The sequence below is a fragment of the Astatotilapia calliptera genome, chromosome 20 (genome assembly GCF_964374335.1).
Source record: "Astatotilapia calliptera chromosome 20, fAstCal68.1, whole genome shotgun sequence".
NCBI classification, from domain to species: Eukaryota; Metazoa; Chordata; class Actinopteri; order Cichliformes; family Cichlidae; genus Astatotilapia; species Astatotilapia calliptera.
In genome coordinates, this window is record NC_137441.1 from 25,898,900 (window position 1) to 25,923,953 (window position 25,054).

Here is a 25,054-nt window from a genome sequence, read left to right on the forward strand (position 1 = left end):
TAAATAACTCTGTTCTTTTAGGCAATTTCATCTGACTGAGGATTTATGAAATCATGATTTTTTTTTTTATTAAATCTCGAGATGGAATCTAAGCGACCCATTAGTCCTCCAGTGCGAATGGTGTTTTCATTTGGGATTCACATCATAAATAATAGTACTGCAGAATTTCTCAGTGGTACACGTGGATTGTTTAAATGTGTATTGTTCTTTAAGCCATAATAGTCTTACAGACTCATAAACTGGACACAGTGAGGAAACTGGATGAGTGGTGGAGAAGATGGTGGAGACAGAATGTCATTTAATGAAGATAGGTGTAAATTTGTGGTGTGCTATTAGCCTGCTAATGCAGATACTCCAGCTCCACGTCAAACGTGTTTTTACTGACATTAATGACTCTGCAAGATAAAGGCAGATTATTTATGATTTTGGAGATTGTCAGAACTTTGTGGTCAATATTAAAGTCAGGTCACAGAAAGATAAGACAATAAGACAACAAATGAACCAAGTTACTTGGTTTTCAAAACAAAGCTATGTTAATCAATTTTTAAAAAGAAGAATATTACAACACACTGCTAAGTTAAATGTTACGTCATGGTGTCAAGTGTTAAGAGGAAGTTCAAAACTAACAACAAATAAAACAAATTTAAAAAAGACAGAAAAACACACAGACATGCAAGGAAGATAACAAGGAATAGGTAGACACAATTAGGCCCTGACAAATAATAACAAAGGTGGGTTAAGAACAAAGACAGGAAGAGAAACACAAGATGAGATACAAAGGCAATGACTTCCACAATAAGACAGGATGTAACTGAAAAGAGAGACAGAACTCACTCACACTGACAAACAGGAAGGCACAGGCAGGGAAGCACATGGAAAAGGCAAACATCCAGAAACACAGAAACACAGAACATGGCAGGATGTCATGTTCCTGTCTTGTTTGCAGATATTCATCTAGTTGATGCAGAAGCTGATCAGTAAGATCCTCCAGTCAGGATATTGTCCTAACATCTGGTGTAAAGGTCTCATTTCACACATTCATAGGAGAGGAGACAAATCAGACCCCTACAGCCTTAGCATCAGTGTCAGTGATTGCTGAATCATTCAGCTGTATTCCAACAGTCAAATAAGATGTATACATATACATATTCCCACATCATCATAATTAATGTTGTTCCAGGTTCAACATTGCAAGTGACCAATCACCTTCTTGTGACGTCATTCCTTTGCGACTTCGAAATACCCGCCTTCGATTATTTCGAAATACAAGTGAAGAAGTGTGTGCTGAATCTATGAATCAAACTATCACCTGGAAACATAATTAACTGGTCCATAGCTGTGAAACTGGACATGAGTTCTTGATTCTATGGAGATTAACAGTAATCCAGAAATTTACAAATTTGTCCTGGTACATCGCGTAAATGTTGTCCCAGGGACATTGCGTAAATGTTGTCCCAGGGACATTGCGTAAATGTTGTCCCTGGGACATTGCGTAAATGTTGTCCCTGGGACATCGTGTAAATGTTGTCCCTGGGACATCGTGTAAATGTTGTCCCAGGGACATCGTGTGATAGCTTGTAAATAATGGAATGAAAATTATTGATTGTTATTAACTTGTGAAAAAGAAGTGTAACAAATCCACATGTTATGTTCTTACACCCTTACAGAAACTGTGACTCCTTCACAATGTCAGGTAAATGTCAACTCATGTTGAATAATCAACCAATCAAGCCTTTTATTATCACATGCAATGTTACACGTACAACTGCAATGAAAATTTCACCCCCTTCTGACCATACATATATTGCTTAAACATCACATTGGGAAGACAGGTCGGAAACAGTTAGGAAGGTCAGAAAACAATTTAATTAATAGATGAGGGGAGAGGAGGAGAAAAAAGAACTACAACCAGACAAAGCTCCTAGAAGACTGAAATGGATGATGGTTGCAGCATGCAAAAAGAAAATGATATCTGTTGACTACAGCATATGCTTTCTCACAGATTACCTTGTGGGAGTAGCTGGACCAAACTCTATTGGTATTTCAAGTTTGAAATCCCTGTTTGACCAGACTAACATTTCAGATGAGGTACCTCTTGACATAAAAATCCTTTTATGTTGTCATAAAACTAATGTTAAATTCTGCTTTAAATACACTTTATTGTACAATTTACTTAATGAATCGTGTTCCTTAGTTCTGTTTTTATTTATATGTATTTATTTATTTGTTTTATAAGGTAATAGATGGCCTAATCTATTTGCAGTGTGAGGTATGTTGAAAAGCTTGTGTGATCATAATGACATAGCATGTTTACGTTTTTTGTAATGTATTTGAAAACATAGGTGTATTTATGTTATTTTTATAGAATTTCCCTCACATTTATCCAATACCAAGCCAAATCACTGGAAAAATTTTGGATGGGTCCACAAGAGCACAAAGTGCATACTTTTTGAAGGTATGACTTGGACTGTGGTAACTATGTTCTTATCACAAAGGGTTTATAAGTTGCCACTATAAACAAACAGCATTTTCCAAAATTGAAGCCTTGTCAGAAGAACCTGAAAAATACCTTTCTGAAACCTTTTCTGTGTAAAGACTTGTTCAAAAGCAATGCACACAGATTAAAACATTTCTGTCTTGGCCAACTGATAAAGAACACCAAAAATTGAGTGGTGCGTGTTGAGTCTGTGGTCTTGATTTGTTTTGTACACACTATAGAAATTAATTAATGTAAACCAAAAATGACACTTTCTATATGTTTGTGTATCTGCAGAATTAATTACAAGTCTCACCTGACAAGCTTTTGCAGTTTTGCAGTGTCATTCTTGACAGAAAAACATACTTGTCACATTATTTCCAGAAAAACATCTTTCAGATGTATGAGAAATTGATTGGAGCCTGTCTGGAAAACGGCAGCCACTGGACCTTGTTTGTAAGTTGCACAGATTTTGCACTCTCTCTAGTGCATGATACTTTTCAGTGTCCCTCATTAGGAATTCTCAAGGCCCAAGCCTACCATATCCATCTTTTTACAAAACAGTTTTGTGACATACCCAAGAGGACCATAGTCTATATGAATTCATTTGGCGAGTCGGAGGTCAGAAAAAGTGCGGTGTTGAAAAACTGGAGGTAATTAATTAACATAATTAACATAACATATTTAATTTAATTGAAAGCATTACCGAACGTGGTTATTGATTTCTCTATATGCTTTTTATTTGTAATAACTGCGATCTCTCAGCTCATTAGCTTCAGCAAGAGGCTGCGCTGGAGAGTGGACCTTGTCACATGTGAGCCACCCACATCAACAGGATGGGAACTCATGTGGAGTGCATGTCATAATGGTACTGAAAACTATAGCTTTAACCTATATAAGTAATGTTTACATTTTTGCCTATTCAGTTTTTAAAGCCTTAGAGGCAGGATGGTAAAATCTCAATTTTTTTTGTAGATTGAACCATTTCAGCAGTAATGCTTTGCTTTGGTTGCTCTGTTTTTTTTTTTTTCTCGGGGGGGGGGGGTTAAAAACAAACAAACATTTCTTTGTTAATCTAATTCTTTTTGTTCTTTTTTTTTTTTTTTCTTCGTCAATTATTAGTTTGCCCAATCTCTCATTGACGGTAAAACACAAGTGGAGGAGTACAACACTGAAATCACAAAGCTCAGGTCCCGACTTTGCCACTACTTATTTTCCTCAATAGGTAAAGATAAAATTAGCTGCCTTCTTTTTCTCTAACATTGGAAAATGTAACTTGTACTTAAACAAATTATATTTTGCAGATCGAACTAGGAAGTGCAGTCAGTGCTGGTGTGTGATTGCAGCCAAAGACCGGGTACACTATGACATGTCCTTAGCCATATAGATTGTTTATTTAATGGACTTTGTTCATTTGTTTTTTGTTTGTTTATTTCTTCTTCTTTTTTTTTTTTTTAATTCACAGGTGCAGTGCCAGAAATGTGGTGCATACAAGCACATGCGTTGTTCAAAGTCTGTTTGTGGCATCTGTATCTTCTGTGAGAGTAAGTCACAATATAACTAAACAACGTCCAAAAATGTTTAAAGTGAATTTTTTTTTCGTAATTTTGCCTTTGCACACCAGGACTGTGTAATTAAAGTGGACGTTTCAAGATCCAGTTTTTACACAAAACTATTTTAGACATAACTGTGTCGTATTGTGGGGATTTCTCTTCACAATTAAATTGATATAGTGCTGTTTATATCATTCTTCTTTATGTAACAGCACAGTGCAGCACAGCAGAGGGAAAGGAGTTGTGCAGCATAGTGGGTGGCTATACAGGAGGAGCAATAGAAGTAGCCAGTGAAGAATGTCATCAGGGAAAGCATCAGGCAGCGAATGACAAAGGAAAAGTTCCTAAGGGAGAGAACATCTGCAGCAAATCGACAAGTAACAGTGAGATAGGAAGACTGACAGTCAGAGATGAAGGTACACAGACTGAAGACAAAGAAAAAGAAACAGAAGTATACGGCACAAGTCTGAGTACAGATAATGCTGCTGCTGTTGACAGGATCGATGCAGATACAGAATTCCAAACTGATTCAGGAGGAACTAGTACAGTTTACAGAGTGCATGGTCGCTTATCTGTACCAAGCTCAAAAAAGAAAACCTACACAATAACAGAAGACGAGATCAAGCGCAGAATCAACGCAGAGAACATGTCAGTTCATGTTTTCAGAGGTTTGATTGGGGTAGGTATACATTTCGTGATTTTGATGTCACCTGAAATAAATCCGGGTTACTCGTATCAATGAAGTGACAATGTGGCTGGAAATTGTGCATTTGCTGCAACACATACACAATTACACCATGTAAACAAAAACATTTAACTTTGTGCGCGTGTGTGTGTCTCTCTCTGCTCTTTTGGTGTTTGCACTTTTTCTTTTTTAGGGCCGTAAAGCCAAACTGCCCGCAATGATTCTTGACAGGCCTAAGAAGGCCAAAACTAAAGTAACAGTGTTTAGTGTTCTGAGTGAAGAGGAGGCTGGGGAGCTAGCCCTCGGGTTTGCCGGAAGATTGGCCTGCGATGTCACAACAGACATGGTCTGTAAAGGCATCGACCATTCAAGTGCTGATATGACAAAGTAAGTTAGTAAAACAATATGAAAGTTGTATCTTTTTTGGTATTATTTGTCATTTCCCCGTATTTGGGTTATTGGTGTAACATTGTTAATCTTACTTTCTAATAACAGACAGACTCTTCTCAAAATCCAACACAATCTTAAACATGAGCTGACTGATTCCTCAACCTTCAGTTTGCTGACACACACCTTTGGCCCCGCTGCACTAGATTCTGTCATTTCATTCCTTTGTGAAAAACTTGATCTTGTCTCTTAAATAATGAAACCTTTTGTGACTTTTGTTTGTTCTGTAAATCAGAATCTTGAAAATTGTTCATTGTTGTTCTAAGTTTGTGTTAACTATTTGGCAAAAATGATTGGTTCCTAATCCAAACAGCATAATGACTGTTCTAACACATATCTTAAAAATGCTACAAAGAAAGAAAATTATCACATATGTTTCAATATGAATGTAATTGTGTCACACTCGGTTTGTAGTAGCTTTCCTGTTTTATTTTGAGTTTTGGTATGTTTACACTGTTATTTTTATTTCCCGTGTGTTCGTCTTCCCTTATTAGTTTTACTGTATTTAATTAGTCTGATTTAATAACTTATAATTATTTACTTTCCAGTGTTTATATATGCTCCTCGTTTGGATTATTGTTTGTTTGAGTTCTGCCTGTCTTTTCTATTAAAGATTTGGACTTTTGGACTATTAGTGGACCTCGTAGGTTTTTATTCTGTTCAATTGGTAATTGACTGGGTTTAATTTAGTGGCCTGGAAAACAGGCCGGAGGGGTCTGGTCATTTTAACCCCCTAAGACCCGAAATCTTCCATGGCATGCATTTTTAATTTCTCTTTGATATTTGGGCCGATTGGAACCCGATGAATGTAAAAAGAAAGAATTACCAGGTTTTGGTTTTTTTACCTAATTTTTGTTTCTGAGAAAAATGAGAGCCACATATGAGGACATTAATTTGAAATTTCGATAGAACAGTTGCAGTATAATGTCCTCATAACTGTATATCAGGCACTTGTTGATCAAGATTTAGTATTTTGGTCTAAATAACCCAAAATGTGATGTCCACATGTGTGGACGCCAGGCTGGAGTAAAGTGTTAGAGCTATTTATACCTATGTAAACTTTTATACACTGGTTTTTACCTGTCTTGTTTCAGAAAGGTTTAAAAGGGTAATGTCCACAGTTTATTTGTTTATTTATTTGTTTGAATTCAACATATTTTATTAAAGTAATTGAGCTTGAACACAGAAAAAACTGAATCAAATAATCATAAAATCAAATCACTTGCACTATACTGAAGTCTAATCTACTCTGAGCTAATGCCGGTTTCCAACACTAATGATCGGGTGAAGGAGAGAGATGAGGGTGTGCACGGCCACTGGTGCTCTTATCCCTGTTCTTTGTGATACAATCCAACAGGAAAGCAGTCAAACCCTTGGACATTAGCCAAGTTAATGTTCACAAATATTTACACACAGAGGAACTCTGAGCCCCAATGTCAGCATTAGCACAAACATGCCACTTCATACCAAATCTCAGTGTGAGGTCAGATGTTAGTCTCATTCCATTATTCTGGCTATATTTTCTTACTCATTACTATTAAACTTATACTTAAGACTAACTATTAACAAAATCACACCCCAATAACTCTGTTATTACACTTTGTATTTAATCATAAAAAGGCTGGATGTTGAAACCTTTTACTTCTATTTTGTATGAGCCAGGATTCTCAACAGCTGATACTCTATGTCCAAAAAGTGACAGGTATCATTTTATGGAGCAAAAAACTTAAGAGCGCATATTTTATAAATAATACCAACAATTACAAATGCAGACCTTTAATAGTAATAAGTAATCCTTTATTTATAATGCATAGCAATATAAAAATAGTAACATATGAAAATATTACAATGGGCACAGATGAATTTGTATCAAAAACAGCAACCAAGCCAAAGTAATGAATAACACACATAAATAACAACTGCTTGAGAGACCAAACAATTTCTTTTCAACTGTTCCTTGGCAGAAAGTTAAGACAGCTATTCAGCTTTAGGTTTCAATAAACAGAAGTAATGGATGCAGTCCCTTTGAAATGTCACACAAAAGTCTACTTGTGCATATACTTAGCTTTAACTCTTCTCTTTTTTGTTTTGTATTCCAAAAGGTTTTCATTTTCTCCAGAGGATGTCTCTCTTTCAGTGGTTATCGACTGTTCACATTCATTTTCACAGACTGTTGGAATGTCGATGCTGAATCCACCTACTCTGTTTTTTGTTGTGATAACATAAAAAACGCTGCTAGAATTTAAAGGATTTGCCTAAAACCTGTTCTGGCAATGACATGACGAACCTACTCAGTTTAGCCTCTTGGATTAAAGCATAATATTTTTTTTTCAGCAATACAATTGAATGAGGTCAAAATAATAAATCATACCTTTCAATCACATTGTTTGTTTCAGAACGAGCGTGACTGAAGCGACGGCCGTAGTCACACCACATGTGGCCAATGCCTTCCCAGTGCTTCTGAAAATACTGGCACACCAAAGGGTATTGCTTAAATGTCTGGCAGAACTCTGCTGATGTGGCTTTAAAGTCGTCCTCCTAAGAGAATTGGATGCAACAGAATATATTTCAATCCATTTAACAGACCTATTGAAATCTTTAATATTATGTATTGAAGCCCTTTTCCTTTTATTGAATAACATTAAGAATTTTAAGTTATTAATAATATGTCGTGTTTTTGTATTAAGAAGCAATTATTTCTTCCCTTACAATGGCTAAGAAGGAACACTAAACCTATAAGCATATTTGGTTTCAGCATCTGTCTGTGAAAGAATCCCACTCACAAGTTCTACTGCACAGTGGGTGACACAATGATGTTCTGCACAGCTTAAGTACTTGTTTTGATAAGCAAGATAAGAAGCCAGTTTTAGAAATTGTTTCAAAAATCTATTTTGTATCTCTCTGTAACTTTTTTTAGCAACTGAAAGTTATTATGCTCTTAGTGTAATCAAGAAATCAAAATGTGAAATAGACAAATTACACTTACAGATGTGCAAGCTTTCAGCTTACAAAAGAAAGAAATGATTTCATTTCTCTTTTGGGTGTTAGAAAGCCCATGGACCCCGGACTCTGATTTTGAAAGCCATCGATTAACAGCCTGTGAATGTAAGAGAAAAAAAGTTAATCTGGAGAGAGAGACAGAGGAGCAGCTGTACAAAAAGCATAAAAGAAAGCTGACGTCCAAAAATAACTTTGTCACTCACTGGACAAGAGGACCTGTGCATTACAGAAATCAACCAGGCAAACATATTTTTAAATGTCAAAAAGAGCTTTGGGAAGCAGCCACCAGAAGATGAGTGCACTGTGGTCTTAAATGGATGGACATAGTCACTCAACATTTTATCCCTTTATATTCATTAACCTGAGTAGGTGAATATCACAATGAGGCAAATCATGACAACAGGACCCTGTTGTAAAAATGTGTTTCAGGTGCATCTTAGACAACGTGAAAAGAAAACAATGTGGTTTACCTGCAAGACATGGTATCAGCATAGAAGGATAGCTGACTCTGGAAAAACCTTCTGCAAAGCATTTATTTCCGCAAAGTCTTTGTCAACCATAAATGCTCTACAGAAAAAAAGAAAACACTAAATGAGATTAAACAGTATGAAAATGTTTTTGCTATCTCAAAGCACCACTTCAATGCCAAATTAAACATTTCAACTCACAAGTAGATATATAAAATACTGCATACAGCCTATAGGAATAACTTTAACAACTGGAAAGGAAAGTTTTTTGCAGCCCATGCTGCAGCTATAGCATTAGATTCTGGCATGTTATAACTTTTTTGAAAAGGAATTATTTCAAAATCAATAGCTGTCAATGTATTATTTACCTCGGGGAAGTTGGGAAATGCTCACAAACTATTCCAAGAACAGTTTCCAGGGTTTTCTGACTTTCGTTGCTGACAATAGCATAGGCCACAGGGACTCCATGCCCATGATCATCTCTTACAACAAGTGTGAATAAGGGAAATGAATACTGGTTAACGCAGTGCGTGGTGTCAACAAATACTAACTGTTTTGCATAGTTCTCCATGTTTGATTTCATTACAGGTGTCTGCAAAACAATCATTAGTTCTTGGTCAGATGTGTATGGTTGATAGAAGAGAACATGTTCTTGATGTTTTCCATTAAGTAAGGTATGTACACTTTGACTGTCTCCACAGTTAAAGTGCTTCTTCCTCATCATGCAGGTTCTAACACTGTCAATGTCACGTGGTGTGACAAAATGCTCTCTGTTGTGAAGATCTCTGTGTCCATGTTCTTTGGCCCATTTATGACATTCGGTTAGTATGATGGCTGGCTTAGTTCCAAGGGAAAGCAGTTCCTCAATCTTCCTCCTCAAATCACTGGAAATATTGTTGAAATGTGCGTCTTTTGGGTCCGAAGGATCATGCCCATCATGCTTATCATATGTACGCTGCACGATGACTGTGTGGTCTTTCCAACATTTGAGTACTTTAAATGAAACATAGGCCTTACAGCCCACTGCTCTGTAGCTGTTTCGACTTTTTTTCCCAGCTCTGATGCAGTTGAATTTGTAATAGTCTCTTTTCCTGTCTTTACCTGAGGCAACATTTAAACATTTATAATGTCCATGAAGGGTTAATGAGTTCAATTTTTCTAACACAACACTGAATGGGTCCTCCTGGCATTGTGACACATGCAACCAAAGTTGTGTGTCTTTTCCAGTTCTTTTTTTTTCGTCATTCAGAACACTTCTTCTAATTATGTCGTCCATTTCTGGTGGAAAAATAACGAAGGTTTAATTAGTCAATATTCATTAATTCATTTTAACTTGTTGTGGGGTTTTTTGCAATACAATGTAAATATTAAATATAATATTAAAAATATATATATATAAAATAATATAAAACAAACAGGGGCTAAAAGAAGCTAAACTTTCATATGGTATGTCTCTGGCAACTTTAACATGATGTCCCAGGGACAAAATCTACACGATGTCCCAGGGCAACTTCTACATGATGTTCCAGGGACAACATTTACGCGATGTCCCAGGGACAACATTTACGCGATGTCCCAGGGACAACATTTACGCGATGTCCCAGGGACAACATTTACGCGATGTCCCAGGGACAACATCTACGCGATGTCCCTGGGACAAATTTGTAAATTTCTGGATTACTGTTAATCTCCATAGAATCAAGAACTCATGTCCAGTTTCACAGCTATGGACCAGTTAATTATGTTTCCAGGTGATAGTTTGATTCATAGATTCAGCACACAACCATAAGTCTAGGCCTTTTAGTCCAGATTCTCTTCACTTATGTTTGTAAAATGATCAGGGAAGCTACTGCAATTTTGCCTGACCCAACCCCCGGGCCACGAAACACCCAAAAAGTTGGGGAACGCTGGTCTAGAGAACACTGGTTAGCTAATGCTGTCGTCAAGTAGCCTATCGCTAGCAAACAAACAGCAAGCCAAGTGAGGAACATATGTATAATGCTTACCGTTTATTAAAGGAAAGTATCCTAAATTGACTTCAAATTCGGCGGACAGGCGGCGGTTTTTCGCTTCTTCACTTGTATTTCGAAATACTCGAAGGCGGGTATTTCGAAGTCGCAAAGGAATGACGTCACAAGAAGGTGATTGGTCACTTGCAATGTTGAACCTGGAACAACATTAATTATGATGATGTGGGAACAATGCTGACACGAGGAAATCAGATCGTCCATATATATATATATATATATATATATGGATAGCGTAGTGGTTAGACTACACGCCTTTGGAACAGAGGATCGCAAGGAACCAGGATCGCAAGTTCGATTCCTGCCTGGGGCGTCTGTATCCAGTAAGGGTCCTAAGGCTAGACCCCCCTATGCTAAGCAAGCCTACCGCAGACATGAGCGAGACAGATAAATATGAAGGCATGCCGGCTCGGACGTCACCCGGATCAACAAGGTCCGCGTCAGATGTTGAGGAACCAGGGAACCCTGACGAAAAGTGGGCTACTGGAACAAGAAGGCATCGGTGGGCAAGAGACGAAAACAGGGCGTTGTTGGAATGCTACTATGCAAGTAACCCCGGCGGAAGGGGCTACATGAATAGGATGAGGGACCTATGGATTCTTCGATACCCAACATCCACAATGACGGTGAAACAACTAGTAGCTCAGTGTTCCAACATAACATTCGAAAGAAGGGACTGCTCTCACAGCTAGAGATTGACGAGGTACAACACAAATGCTACGGCAAGGAGGAGTCAGGACGCCAGGTCAGGGGGGAGATATCATCACCCCCACCCGAGATTGGGTACATAGCCCCAAGTGCGATAGGAGAAGGATCGTTGAGTGCGAGAGGAACTGACCTGAAAAATAGGATCATGGCCAAGCTTGAAACCTGGATCCCGCGTAGCCGGTTACCAAGATTACGTGAAGTTCCCTCAGAAGGTCTGCTAGATGATGTTAATGCAGCACTACGGGCAATACCTACAACCACGATTACCGACACTAACAAGCTGATCTACAATACGGCAACAGTGATCAGTGAGATGCTTGGCTACAAGTTGAACAGCGACAAGGGGCAGTACCCTCCATGGAGAAGGAGGCTAGAGGGCAAGATCAAAGTAGCACGGAGGGAGGTTAGCCAACTAACGGAGTTGCAGAAAGGTGCGACAAAGAAGGCGCATAAGAAATACAGCAAGCTGTCCATACCTGAGGCCTTGGAAACTGCCAAGCAAAGACTCACAGCCTTGGCCAGCCGCTTGAGGAGGTACACCAGAGAGATAGAAGGCAGGAGAATAAACCAGCTGTTCTCCACAGAACCAGCAAAGGTGTACTCTCAGTGGCAAGGGAACAATAAGAGAACAGCACCACCAAGGCTGGAGACGGAGCAATACTGGAAGAGCATATGGGAGAAGGATGCAACCCATAACGGCAATGCTCAGTGGCTAGAGGATCTGAGGGCTGACCACAGCGACCTCCCTGAACAGGGTCCAGTAACCATCACAGTGGCAGATATCCAAGAAAGGGTCTCCAGTATGAAGAGTTGGACAGCACCAGGGCCCGACATGGTTCACGCCTACTGGCTGAAGAAGCTGACTGCACTCCACGAGCGTCTGGCAGCACAAATGAACCAGCTGCTAGTTAACGAGAGACACCCGGAATGGCTAACTGAAGGCCGGACGGTCCTGATCCCCAAGGACCCCAAGAAGGGACCGGTCCCCTCCAACTACCGACCAATAACCTGCCTCAGTACTACATGGAAGCTCCTGTCAGGCATCATATCGGCTAAGATGAACAGGCACATGGGTCAATACATGAGCGGGACACAGAAAGGAATTGGCAAGAATACCAGAGGCGCAAAACACCAGCTACTGTAGACAGAACAATCAGCCGAGACTGCAAGACCAGACTGACCAACCTGTGCACTGCCTGGATTGATTACAAGAAGGCCTATGACTCAATGCCCCACAGCTGGATACTGGAATGCCTAGAATTGTACAAGATCAATGGGACCCTAAGAGCCTTCATCAGGAACTCAATGGGGATGTGGCGTACAACACTAGAGGCCAACTCCAAGCCCATAGCACAAGTCACCATCAAGTGCGGGATCTACCAAGGAGATGCTCTGTCCCCACTGCTGTTCTGCATAGGCCTAAACCCCCTCAGTGAGATCATTAACAAGACTGGCTACGGATACCGACTACAGAACGGAGCAGTTGTCAGCCACCTCCTGTACATGGATGACATCAAGCTGTATGCCAAGAGTGAACGAGACATCGATTCACTGATCCACACTACCAGGCTATACAGCAATGACATTGGAATGTCGTTCGGACTGGAGAAGTGTAGTCGGATGGTAACAAAGAGAGGGAAGGTAGTCAGAACTGAGGGGATTGAACTACCAGAAGGCAACATTGCAGACATAGAGGACAGTTACAAGTACTTGGGGATCCCACAGGCAAATGGGAACCATGAAGAGGCCGCTAGAAAAGCTGCAACCACCAAGTACCTGCAGAGGGTCAGGCGAGTCCTGAGGAGTCAGCTGAATGGTAAGAACAAGATCCGGGCCATCAACACGTACGCCCTGCCCGTGATCAGGTACCCTGCTGGGGTAATAGGCTGGCCAAAGGAGGATATAGAAGCCACTGACATAAAGACAAGAAAGCTCCTTACCATGCATGGAGGGTTTCACCCCAAATCCAGCACCCTGAGGCTGTACGCTAAGCGGAAGGAAGGGGGCCGGGGACTGGTGAGTGTCAGCACCACAGTCCAGGATGAGACAACGAACATCCAAGAATACATTAGGAAGATGGCCCCAACTGACCGAGTGCTCAGTGAATACCTCAGGCAGCAGAAACCCAAGAAAGAGGAGGGAGACGAGGAACCATCATGGAAGGACAGGCCCCTGCACGGTATGTACCACCGGCAGATAGAGGAGGTGGCTGATATCCAGAAATCCTACCAGTGGCTGGACAAAGCTGGACTGAAAGACAGCACAGAGGCACTAATCATGGCAGCACAAGAACAAGCTCTGAGCACAAGATCCATAGAGGCTGGGGTCTATCACACCAGGCAAGACCCCAGGTGCAGGCTGTGTAAAGATGCCCCAGAGACAATCCAGCACATAACAGCAGGGTGCAAGATGCTAGCAGGCAAGGCATACATGGAACGCCATAACCAAGTGGCCGGCATAGTGTACAGGAACATCTGTGCCGAGTATAACCTGGAAGTCCCGAGGTCAAAATGGGAGATGCCCCCAAGGGTGGTGGAGAATGACCGAGCTAAGATCCTGTGGGACTTCCAGATACAGACGGACAAAATGGTGGTGGCTAACCAACCGGACATAGTGGTGGTAGACAAACAGAAGAAGACGGCCGTACTGATCGATGTAGCGGTTCCGAATGACAGCAATATCAGGAAGAAGGAACACGAGAAGCTGGAGAAATACCAAGGGCTCAGAGAAGAGCTCGAGAGGATGTGGAGGGTGAAGGTAACGGTGGTCCCCGTGGTAATCGGAGCACTAGGTGCGGTGACTCCCAAGCTAGGCGAGTGGCTCCAGCAGATCCCAGGAACAACATCGGAGATCTCTGTCCAGAAGAGCGCAGTCCTGGGAACAGCTAAGATACTGCGCAGGACCCTCAAGCTCCCAGGCCTCTGGTAGAGGACCCGAGCTTGAAGGATAAACCGCCCGCAGGGGCGTGCTGGGTGTTTTTTTTTTATATATATATATATACTTCCAGTTAAAGTGGCTTTGTTTAAAGCGTATTGCACACCGCTATATACTGCCCCCTTGTGGTCATCCTACAAACAATGTAGCATGCAGAAGCTGCATGTTGCATAATGATGCGATGAGAATCCTTTGCAGGATACCTAGAAGTGGTAGTGCCAGTCAGATGTTTGTAGCTGTGGGTGTCTGGACTTTTAAAGCACTTTTAAGAAAGTTAATGTTCAGTTTTAGAGAACGACTGGATGGTTCGAGTAACAGTATAATTTTAGCACTTACAGATCCGACAGTGAGTGGTTCCCGTTACTCATCCAGTCTCAGAAAGCACTGGTTAAAGTGTTTGTGTATTTATTGATTTATTTTAAGTAATTGTGTTTTATGTATATTATGGTTTTATATTTTTACAAATGCTTTATATACTTATTTATATACATATATTTAATGGTATACCTTGTGTTGTGTGTGTGTGTGTGGGGGGGGGGGGAGTTGTGTGTGTGTGTTTCTTGTCTTGTTTTTATGGACATGTAGTCTGCCAATAAAGATTGAATTGAATTGAATATATATATATATATATATATATATATATATATATATATATATATATATATATATATATATATATATATATATATATATATATATATATATATATATATATCGGCTGTCAACAAACTTACATTTGTTACATTTGTTTGTTAATTTACTTTATAGTATTTCTCTACTAACGCCTTTTTAGTTCTTTCGGAAAGTGTTTCAGCCCATGCACAGATCCCAGATTGCATCACGTGTGCAGAAAATCAAAGGGGCGTCGACGTCATGACGTCCACACGTACTCCTGATTCGAGAAGTTACGCAGGATGTGCAGCGGTTCTAAGAGGAAGGAAGATGGCGGATAACAAAGGCGAAGAGGATATGGAAACGTCTGCTAAGTCGGACTCCGTGCCTTCACTTCAAGATACTGAGCCGCCAGAGACGAAAACCGATAATGCAGTAATAGTCATAGAAACAAATACAAAGGGGGACGAAGAAGGCGAGCCCCGTGAGAACGCAAACGAGGCTCCTACACCCAGCAGTGAAGGTGGAGACGTTAGCAGCAGCAGCAGTAGCAGCGGCAGCAGCGGGGCTGCTGGTGCGGGAGGAGAAACCAACGGTAGCGCTAGCCCGGCTGGGACCAGTAGCACTAATGCAGAGCCGACTGCGGCTGAAGCTGTCGGGGATGCTCCTGTCGGTGGACTCGCCGCTAAAATGTCCCCCCCTCCCGCGGCTTCTGCGGCCACGCCGGTATCCACTCCTATTAATTTACTGGATACGTGCGCAGTGTGTAAACAAAGTCTTCAGAGCCGAGACTGTGAACCAAAACTTCTTCCTTGTCTGCATTCCTTTTGCCTGAAATGTATCCCGCAACCAGACAGACAGATAAGCGTACAGGTTCCTGGACCACACGGACAAACGGACACGCACATAGGTGAGTTTATCCCCAAGTAAGCAGGCCTCGCCGCTTTTTGGGTCGCTCATCTGTTCTCAGTTAACGCTGTTCATCGGAAGTTTGGGATTCAGCACCTGGAAGGGTAAACGATCGCGATTGAAGTGGACCATGTGGCACCTGTTTGCTTATTTTGACTCTTGACCTTTCAAAACGACGAGCTTGTTGTTGGGTAGGTAGTCTGTCTGTCCGTGGTGAGAATCCTAAGTGCCACGAATTAATAATGTCCACCGTAACAAACATGGGAAACAGCAGTAAGCAACACGAATTAAAACCGCTTGAATTACAAGAAGGCGGCGGCTATGCAGGGGTCTCGCTTCCTTTCAGCAGGCTCCTTTCTATACTTATCAGTAGACAGCAGCTAAAACATAGGATGGATGCTGATCACAATACTGTGGGCTGCTGCTTCTCATGCACCACTGCATACTCTGTGCATAAGAAGCATAACAGGAATGACTACTCTACCGTGGTGTCTTCATATGTCCGTGTCTGTGTCCGCATCCGAGTATAATCGAGGCTTCGGTTACAACTTGTAACAAAGAAGCATTCATCTGCAGAGAGATTGAGTTGAAAATGTTTATACGCGTGTATTCTGATTTCTAGAAACCCAAATGTTTGTCGTGTGTACAGCACTTAATAGACATGTGAGTGCTAAGTTGTCATTGAAATGCAACTGCAGGGACTGCTATAAAGTGGAATTTATCTTTTCATGTATTTAGCTCTCTTGATAATGCTATTTTCCCTTATCTTCCCTGATTAGCTCACTTAGTATGTGATGTAAAAATCATAATTCCAAGATAAGGTCCTGTAAATGCGGTGCAACATAATGATGCAGTGAAGGTGTTTCTTGTCACCATATTTGCTACCTTTGTAGCTGTAAGAGTGGACACATCCTAAAGTCTGACTAATGTAGGCTCCTGGGTTCTGATAGATTTTTGGTAAGCCTGATTGTCAGATGCTTAGCAAGAGCACCCCTGGGCTGATCGTTTCAGCTGGTGTACCAAAAGCTTTATCCTGAGAGCAGAGTTAGACTTTTGATCAAAACTGCAGCTGTGCCATGTCTGCTTAGTGAAAACAGGAAAGCAGACCAGGCTTTGTGTTGGTAGACTCTGGCTAATGATACCTTGATGGACAAGACTCGCTTTTCATCTGCTGGGTTTTATCCAAAATCACGAATCAGCATGTGAGGATGGCAGTGAAATAATCTTCAGACACAGTTTCCTTGGTGCAAGGGCTCTGGGTTGGCTGGTCTTCCCAGACTAACACTTTAACAACTCACCATATGCTGGTATACAGCTGTAAACATGCTACTACAGCAAACTATACACAGGCTGTCAAGAATTTAACAACTGTGTGACTTTTCTGTCATTGTATGACATTTTGTTGGATGGATTATCTGGTACCCTATTGGATTGGACTGATTTTTATATGAATTTGAAGGTCATCCATGAGTTACTCTAATTACCGAAGTTTACTGTGCAACAAAATACACTGTGTGGAAAAAAACTATTGAGCCACCCACAGTGCTGCTCAGCCATGGAATCCCTTGCTGTGAAGCTCCAGTGCTGCTCAGCCATGGAAGCCCTTGCTGTGAAGCTCCAGTGCAGAGTTTTTGTACTGATGTTAATGCCTGACAAGGTTTAAAAGTCTGCCAGTTCAAATCTTTAGGAGTAGCGATTTCTTTGCACCACAGCACTGTATGACCCTGCTCTGTAACTTTACAGTCTTCCCCTTTCTCTTTTTGGTTAAGTTAACATGGTTCCTAAAACCTGCCACTCTGCAATAATATCATTTACAGCTGATTATGGAATGTCTAGGAGGGAAGAAATGTCACAAACTGACCTGTTGCAGTGGTAGTATCAACACACAGTACTAGGGCTGCCACAAACGATTATTTTGATAGTCTACTAGTCACCGATTATTTTTGCGATTAGTCGACTAATCAGATCATGCATCCATTGGACGTAAAACGTACAGCATATTGCACCAGCATGCATCTGCTCTTATATAACTATCATTAGCTTACAGCTTTATGTGTTTAAGGTATGTCTTAACTAAAAATAAAGACAAGATGATAGTTTATTAAATTTTAATGAAATTTACAGATTGTTTCGATGAAGTTTAATAAACTCCTTGTTATCTAAAATATAACGGGACACTGGAGTATATTCTCGAACATCTCACACTTCTGATAATCAGCTGTCTGCTTGACGTTTATTCAGCTGTGTAAAAACTATAACTTTAATCTCAGCCAAACCGATTTACTCAGGAACAAATAAAATACTAAAAAAAGCCAAACAATAACATGTTTAAGTTATCTAAGTGACTTATGTATGTTTAACCTCAGTAGCGAAAGAGGCGGTGGGTTTGAAAACAATTTGCCGGGAGTCCGGTGTTCTCACGGGCTCTAGTGAGCCTAGCCCCTGGCTCGCTATCGAGCTAGTGGGTAACTGACGTCTCCGAAAACGTCGGCGCGTTTTTGAAAATATGTGGTGTCTTGATAAACTGAGCAGATATTTGAGGTTTATACAGTTACATTCTCGCCTGGAAATATGTTCAACGTTTATTTTGTGACCCAGAAAGAATAATAAGAGTAATTTTAAAACTAACTAGCTGCCGCCGTCGTTGGAAACTGAGCTGGGCTGCGCTATGAATTCTTGGACACAGCTGCTTCTTCTTCTTCTTCTTCAGGGTTTAACGGCAGCTGGCATCCTTGTACATGCAGTGCTGCCCTCTTCTGTTTCAGTCCGTTATTACACTCTTAAATCCTACTACTCATTCCTGCGTCTTTTGTGATCTTACAAAGCTTCAAACGACGCGTCGACTATTAAATCAGTCGTCACGATTTTGATAGTCGACGTAATCGTGACTAGTCGACTAATCGTGGCAGCCCTACACAGTACCACACTTTAACTCACTGTGATGTTTTTAATGACCCATTCTTTTACAAATGCTTGTAAAGCCAGACTGCTTGGCTAGGTCCATGAGTTTACACATACATGGTAATGGGATTGAAACACCTAAATTCAAACCTATGGCGACGGTGTTGTCCAATACCTTTGTCGATAGAGTGTATAACTAAACCAATCACTTTCCTGTCAGTCTACGCTAGACAAGTGTTGTATTTCTTGCTTCATCCAAAAGACCTTACAAGTTATACTCATATAATTCTTCATTTATCTTTAGCTATGTGAGCACAGTTTTATCTCTTACAATACCTGTCACCAAGCTCTTTTTTTTTTTTTTTTTTCTTGAGTCATTTTTAATATCACATTGTCTAAGTTCTGTTTTTAGGAGTGACCCTAATATTGCCTTCTGTATCACATGGCCTCTCACTCATCAGGGAATATACTGTTGTTCAGTGGGACTTCTATATTTTCAGTCTTGAATGTTCCTTTTGTGACTCTAGCTGCCACACTCAGTCATACCTGGGCTGGTGTTTAGGAAAACAAAGCAGGGTTGCTTCCCCTTGTTAACATATGGTGCCTTTTAGACCTTGTGTTAAGAAAAGGTTTTATAGCATGTGGAGGAAGTGCCCCCCCCCCCCCCCCCACACACACACACACACACACACACATAAATTTCTGTGTCTGTGCATTGGAGGAACTAGGAATGGTTACAGTTCTTAGAACCCTTTTTGTTAGGGGGAGGTCCTATTTTAGCTCCTTCTGCTGTCTTTCTGCTGGAGGAACTATTGAGAGATTTAAGTGCATGTTCAGTGGTGCAGTATAGGCACGTCTCAGAGTGACGACTGTCACTTTAAGAGGTGCATCCTGTAAAAAGTTTCTTAGTAACCAGATTTTAATCATTGATTCATGTGATATTAATATATAAAACATTACAAAACATAGACACCTCAGCTTCACTACTGGAACTTTAACATTATGCACTCCATACTGTATATAAATGCCACTTGTTTTGCACATATTCAACTCTGTATATTTTATATATTTTATTATTATTATTATTTTATTTTATTTTTTTACTATTTAATTTGTAAAAATGTGTATACACACACACACACACACACACGTAGGAAAATATTTAGTATACACATCCAGAAATGCATACACTATTATATATTGTACATATATTTAGTAGTTTCAGGTTGGCCATTCTTGTATTTTGCTCGTTTGTGTTGTTGTGTTTGCACATCTCTGTTGCTTGTGGGGCTCGCACACAAGAATTTCACTCGCATGTGCTGTGCCAGTGTGCCTGCACATGTGATGTGACAATAAAAAGTGATTTGATTTGATTTGATTTGACAAATGTCCCCTCAGCCCCAGTTACAGCACTGAGCCAGGTTCAGTGATGGATAATAAACTCTCTGCTCTCAGTGGTTACAGGGAAAATTCTTACTACTACAACCAAATATTTTATAAACTTTGAGATTATTACATTGCATCAAAACAGTTTTTTAAAGAGATCAAAGCTGAAGAGGGTTTTTTGTTGTTGTAGTGGGTTTTTTTTATTTATTGATTTTTAGTTTTAGTTTTATTTTTATTTTTTTAGTGTTCATCTGTGAGTCCGTCAAGAATACAGTTTTCCTCTTTTTTCCACTCACTTTCAAATTTTGTCTGATGGTAGATGCCAATAAGAGCGTGAGCTAATTTAAATTGGGTCAAGATCACACCAAATGTGAAAATTGGTTAAATTTCTTACCCAGTGTTCTTGATGGATCGCCTTCAAACTTCACAAGAATATACTAAGCCTTGGGGGACATGAGTATCTAGGTTAGCTAAGGATTTGACCTTAATTGTCTGCGCAGAAGGTCAAAGTTGAACTTGAAAGAAAATTTCAAGAAACCATATTAAGTAATCAGTAAACTATCTCATATGAAAGGTCATGCAGAATCTGTATGAATCAGTTGTCTATTGTTATCACAGTGATTTGTTAAGATCTGCTCTTTTTGTGCGCAGGGTTACCCATAGGGCCTGATTCATGAATATGACTATTTTTACATTTAGCAGGCTGACATCAGTGTATTGTAATAAAAGAGTGTTGTTATAAAAACGTCATAAAACATCAAAGTTTTAATTTAGGCATTGCTTTTTAGGGGTAGTTATGCTGTCCAAACACTCTTGTATGTAGAGGTTACAGTATATGCAGGGGTAGAGATTTTAAAAGTTCAGAATCGGTGGTACAAGATATTGTTAAATGACAAAACTTGCTTAAAACAGATCACCTTGTTTTTACAAGTTTAACTGTAGCTGTAGTAAATTACGCATACAGGAAGAAAACAGATGCTTCCAGTCTGATACAGTTAACCTAAACATAAAGTTTCAAAATCTATTATGAATTTGTTATTATAATAACAATAGTAATAAGTGTCAACACCAGTTTGCTTAATGGTGAGGTTGGTTTCATTCAAAGCAATGGGTAAAAGAAAAGAGTAATTGGTTTGGCATGTCTTCTTCTTATTTTATTTCCGAAGTCACATTCACTAATGTGGGGAAAGTTAATAGATAAGTATGCTGATGAATTCATTCATTCATTCTTGTGTCTGAACCTTTATACTTCTTATTTATAATGTTGGCTGTAATAGCTGTTGTAATTTATTATGAATTTTTTTCACACATGAACATAAGACAAGTTTGGGAGAATCAGATTGGGATAGTATCCACAGTTTTCCTCTCTCATATCCAGCACAAAGCAAGAAAGTCTGGTCTGTTTCAAATGTGGTCACACATTACTGGAAATACTCGGTTTAGGTGAGTGAGCTGCCTGGATACAGCTTTAAAGAGGCAGGACACAGGATGGTGGCTGTGCTGGAGTGTTGTCTCATATCAATACAGACTATGTACTAGTTAGCTGGCAAACCCAGTAATGAGACCCAATAATTTCAGACATTTGCATTTCAGACCCTTGTTGGGTAAATTGACCTGAACTATATTTGTGTCTGTAGGTGTTTGGCTCTCCAGAGTGATGGATGCAGCCAATGCAAATGTGCTTGAGTGCAGTCTTCAAAATAAATAACACAAAATAAACAACCAGGAAAAACGATGATGGCAAAGTTCATATTAAAGAGGTCCAAAATGCCAAAAGTCACATATCAGAAAGTGGTTACAGTGGACTGTGTTTTTTCTTGCTCGGTTTCATTTCACTGCAAAGAAGTTCTTGGTGCATTATGACTTCTCTGTTGCTCTTCTGAGCAAAACCACAAGACGAGCCAACATTAAAAGTTGTTCCAAAATATTTTTTTAACACTGCCCCCTGCTGACAGTGCACATGTAGACGATGCTCTCTGCATGGCACCATTGCCAAAACATGCTAGCACCTGCAGTCTGACAGAGGGTCAGGGCTGCAGTACAGTTGTGAACTGTGCTGTAGTGGTTCTTGCAGATGTAATTACTGAAATATCCAAAAGTAGCTGACGGTGTTACTGAGTAATGCTTTATCTGATGTACAAAGTTAGATGTGGACTTTTAAGCTCAGCTTTGCTTCATACCCAGACTTAATCTTCTTGGTATGGATCTGTTTTGCCTGGATCACTTGTGGTTAACCTGTTGTTGTCTACTAATGCAAGTTACTTCTGCAGGATAATTTTGGATTTGGATAATTAATTTAATTAGTTGAATCAACCTGTGTGTGTTTTAGCATGCTGTAGCTTTATTTTCCCCTCGCATTTTCTTTTTCTTTTTCTTTTCTTTTTTTTTTTTTTTGACAGAGAGCCCTGTCCAGTTTAAAATAAGCTTCTACTTGTTTATGCATATATAGAGTTGTGGAGCTGAGGTCCAGTTCAAAGTGACATCAGTGTGGTGCATTTGTTTTTGTGTGTGTACTTTTGTGTATGGTTGTGTGGGTTTCTCAACACAGTTCTAGTCCATCTGTTCTCACAACCAATCACACAACAACTCATGCAGCTGGAGCTCACACAAACCGGCCGTATGCTGTTCAAGTCAGTGTAGACCAGCTCAAACCGGTTTACACTGGTTATACCTCAGCTGGCTTGAGGGAGGGTGGGGGGATTTATAGGTTTATGAGGTAGAGGAGGGGTATTCTGTTACACCAATTAATTTTAAGTTTCATTTTGTGACTAATATTAGATTTAGAAATTGTGTGGGAAAGTGCTGAACTAATTATTTGTTGGCATCTGATTATAGCAGTAATTCCATTAACAAAACCAGATAAAATGATTAAGTGGAACAGTCGTTGTTTTCTGACCATGTGATTTAATATGCTAATAAAATGCCAAGACTGATGAGATTGAATCTTCTGCAGACAAGCACTAAATCAATTAGCTTCCATGAATAGGCATGGATGTTCCAGTGTGCCAAGAATTCATAATAACAACAGGAATTCACCTAAAAGAAATTATAAGACAGTCTGCTGAAGGACGGTTATTATTCCCTTTTATTTGAAACAGGACTTTTCTTAGCTTAATAAGCCAGGTCATAAATTGGATATGGGCCTGTCCTTGATGGTGACTGCTGCTTTGGCTTGTTTCCATTTTTTTTCCTAAATATCAGCCAGTATCACTTGTTTTGCTTAAGACCTGATCTGCAGTCCAGTGTTTGAACGTTTGACTTTCTTTGACCCCAGTCTCTCCTTGTTTTCTCTCTTCTGTCTTTAGTTAATGTCATGCGGTGTTCGGTTTGCCACCAGGACTACAAGCAAAGTGATATTATTGACAACTACTTTGTCAAAGATACTACAGAGGCCACCAGCACATCAGATGAAAAGGCTGCACAGGTATGTAGACATGGTTGGTTTGTTTGTATTTGGACCAGTGCTTGAAGACTTTTGTCTGCTGTTTGGCAAGATCTCAACTGAGGTTGAAATTTTTAATTTCTTTAAAATAATCTCAAAAAGGATCCAGTCCTTTTTGTTGTGAACATATAAAAACTGAAAATTACATCACGCACATACAGTAACACTAACTCAAGTGAGTTGGTAAACATGGATAATATAGACTCATTACACATTACTCATTAATGGGTTGTATCTCAGACCCATATTCAACATGTTATATTTTGCTCATTCTGTGCCACAAGTTCGTCTGAGTAAGAATACATATTCAACAACTAGTTAAAAACTTTCATCTGATTATGCAGAGTTGCCTTTGTTACACCAACTCATTCCTGTTGTCTGCATTTGGATAAACAAAATAACAGAAATAACTCAGTATCGTTCAACCATTTTCACATCCACCACAGGTTCCACTGTCCCATTGCCTATGAATCGTGATTCAAAAGTTATCCATAGGCAGCCATTTGCCACTGCAGCAATAATTTGGGCCAACTAGTTACAGATTTCTTCCTTTTGCAGGTCCCTCCTATCCGACCTATTACCCATGTTGTCACAGTCGCACGTCATGCCCCTCACTGTCCCAAGTACAGTCCTCCTTCACGCACTATACTGGATGCACATATTCAGTTTTTCGTGTATGAAAATGTTCGATCTTTTTCTAAGCTGCAGTTTCTAAACAAGTTGCTCATTGATGTTTATCAATAAATAGTTGGAAATGTCACATAAGTAGCTGTAAACAGTCCTGAGGTGGCTGCCAAGCAACAGTCACACAGATCAAGACGTGCACTGTTTAAGAGTTGCAACTTTAAATCTCCAGGCTAGCATATCCACTTCAGGTTGCTGTCATTTACCAAAATCAGATGAGTTCATCTGATTGCTGTTGTGCAGTAAATGGCATGGCTTTAAAAAATTCTTGTGACTAGAAGGATAGTTAAGGTTCATTCAAGTTGTATACATTGACACTAGGGCTGTTCGATATGACAATATTAAACTTCTATTGTTTCATATTATACGCTATTGTTTATTTTGTGGTGTCGCAAAATTCACTGTTTACAGCAATATTTTTTCATCATTTTGATGGTCACTGTAGTGGCTAATTTATCAAAGTTCTCTCTTTCTCTTATATTTAAAATAACCACACTATGGACAGATACGTGACTGTTTTATGCGTCTGTTTTCACAATAAAGCTCATGATCCTGTTGAGATTTTTCCAAATAAACTGAAATGATGACAAAATACAATATTCTCAAACATCAAATTTCAGGACAAATTACCTCAAATAAAAACATGAAGTAACTATAAATGGCACTTATAGTCACCATGAGAATACCAGCATGGCCAGTAATGATGAGGAAGAACCGGGTAGCTCCAAACAGAAGGACCAGTCAAAACAAATCGAGAACCTGGTTTGGTAATGAAAAGTCTGACACGGACCAGAAAACTGTACTATGCAAATGATGCCACAAA

At 39.8% G+C, this 25,054-nt stretch overlaps 2 protein-coding genes and 1 long non-coding RNA gene across 10 annotated transcripts in view; 2 read left to right on the top strand and 1 right to left on the bottom strand.

The window, feature by feature from the left end:
• The first annotated feature begins 1,568 nt into the window (after positions 1 to 1,568).
• LOC113018997 (uncharacterized) lies at positions 1,569 to 5,795 on the top strand. Of its 5 annotated transcripts, XM_080294958.1 has the most exons (13): positions 1,624 to 1,693; positions 2,003 to 2,088; positions 2,237 to 2,269; positions 2,366 to 2,455; positions 2,861 to 2,932; positions 3,041 to 3,129; positions 3,242 to 3,344; positions 3,599 to 3,701; positions 3,781 to 3,833; positions 3,942 to 4,020; positions 4,242 to 4,708; positions 4,908 to 5,101; positions 5,210 to 5,795. In XM_080294958.1, exons 1-13 carry the CDS (start codon positions 1,648 to 1,650, stop codon positions 5,352 to 5,354), a joined length of 1,560 nt encoding a protein of 519 aa, XP_080151084.1. In that variant the 5' UTR covers positions 1,624 to 1,647; the 3' UTR covers positions 5,355 to 5,795. The 5 variants fall into 5 exon arrangements, with proteins under 5 accessions (XP_080151085.1, XP_080151084.1, XP_080151083.1 ...); XM_080294959.1 differs by lacking the exon at positions 2,003 to 2,088 and having other exon boundaries at positions 1,569 to 1,693; XM_080294957.1 differs by lacking the exon at positions 1,624 to 1,693 and having other exon boundaries at positions 1,700 to 2,088; positions 4,908 to 5,038; positions 5,183 to 5,795.
• A 1,722-nt stretch (positions 5,796 to 7,517) lies between these two features.
• Positions 7,518 to 10,851, bottom strand: LOC145423063 (uncharacterized). Its single transcript, XR_013904175.1, has 5 exons — positions 10,635 to 10,851; positions 8,997 to 9,906; positions 8,632 to 8,728; positions 8,148 to 8,258; positions 7,518 to 7,699 (listed from the first exon to the last, which is right to left on the bottom strand). It is a non-coding gene; the product is annotated as an uncharacterized LOC145423063 (long non-coding RNA).
• Positions 10,852 to 15,155: 4,304 nt separating this feature from the next.
• trim33 (tripartite motif containing 33) overlaps positions 15,156 to 25,054 on the top strand; it is a 31,882-nt gene continuing 21,983 nt past the window's right edge. For all 4 annotated transcript variants that reach the window (XM_026153261.2, XM_026153262.2, XM_026153263.2 and 1 more), the window contains exons 1-2: positions 15,156 to 15,819; positions 23,411 to 23,529. In XM_026153261.2, coding sequence (XP_026009046.1) covers positions 15,171 to 15,819; positions 23,411 to 23,529 — 768 coding nt within the window. In that variant the 5' untranslated portion in view covers positions 15,156 to 15,170. The remainder of the gene's footprint in view (positions 15,820 to 23,410; positions 23,530 to 25,054) is intronic.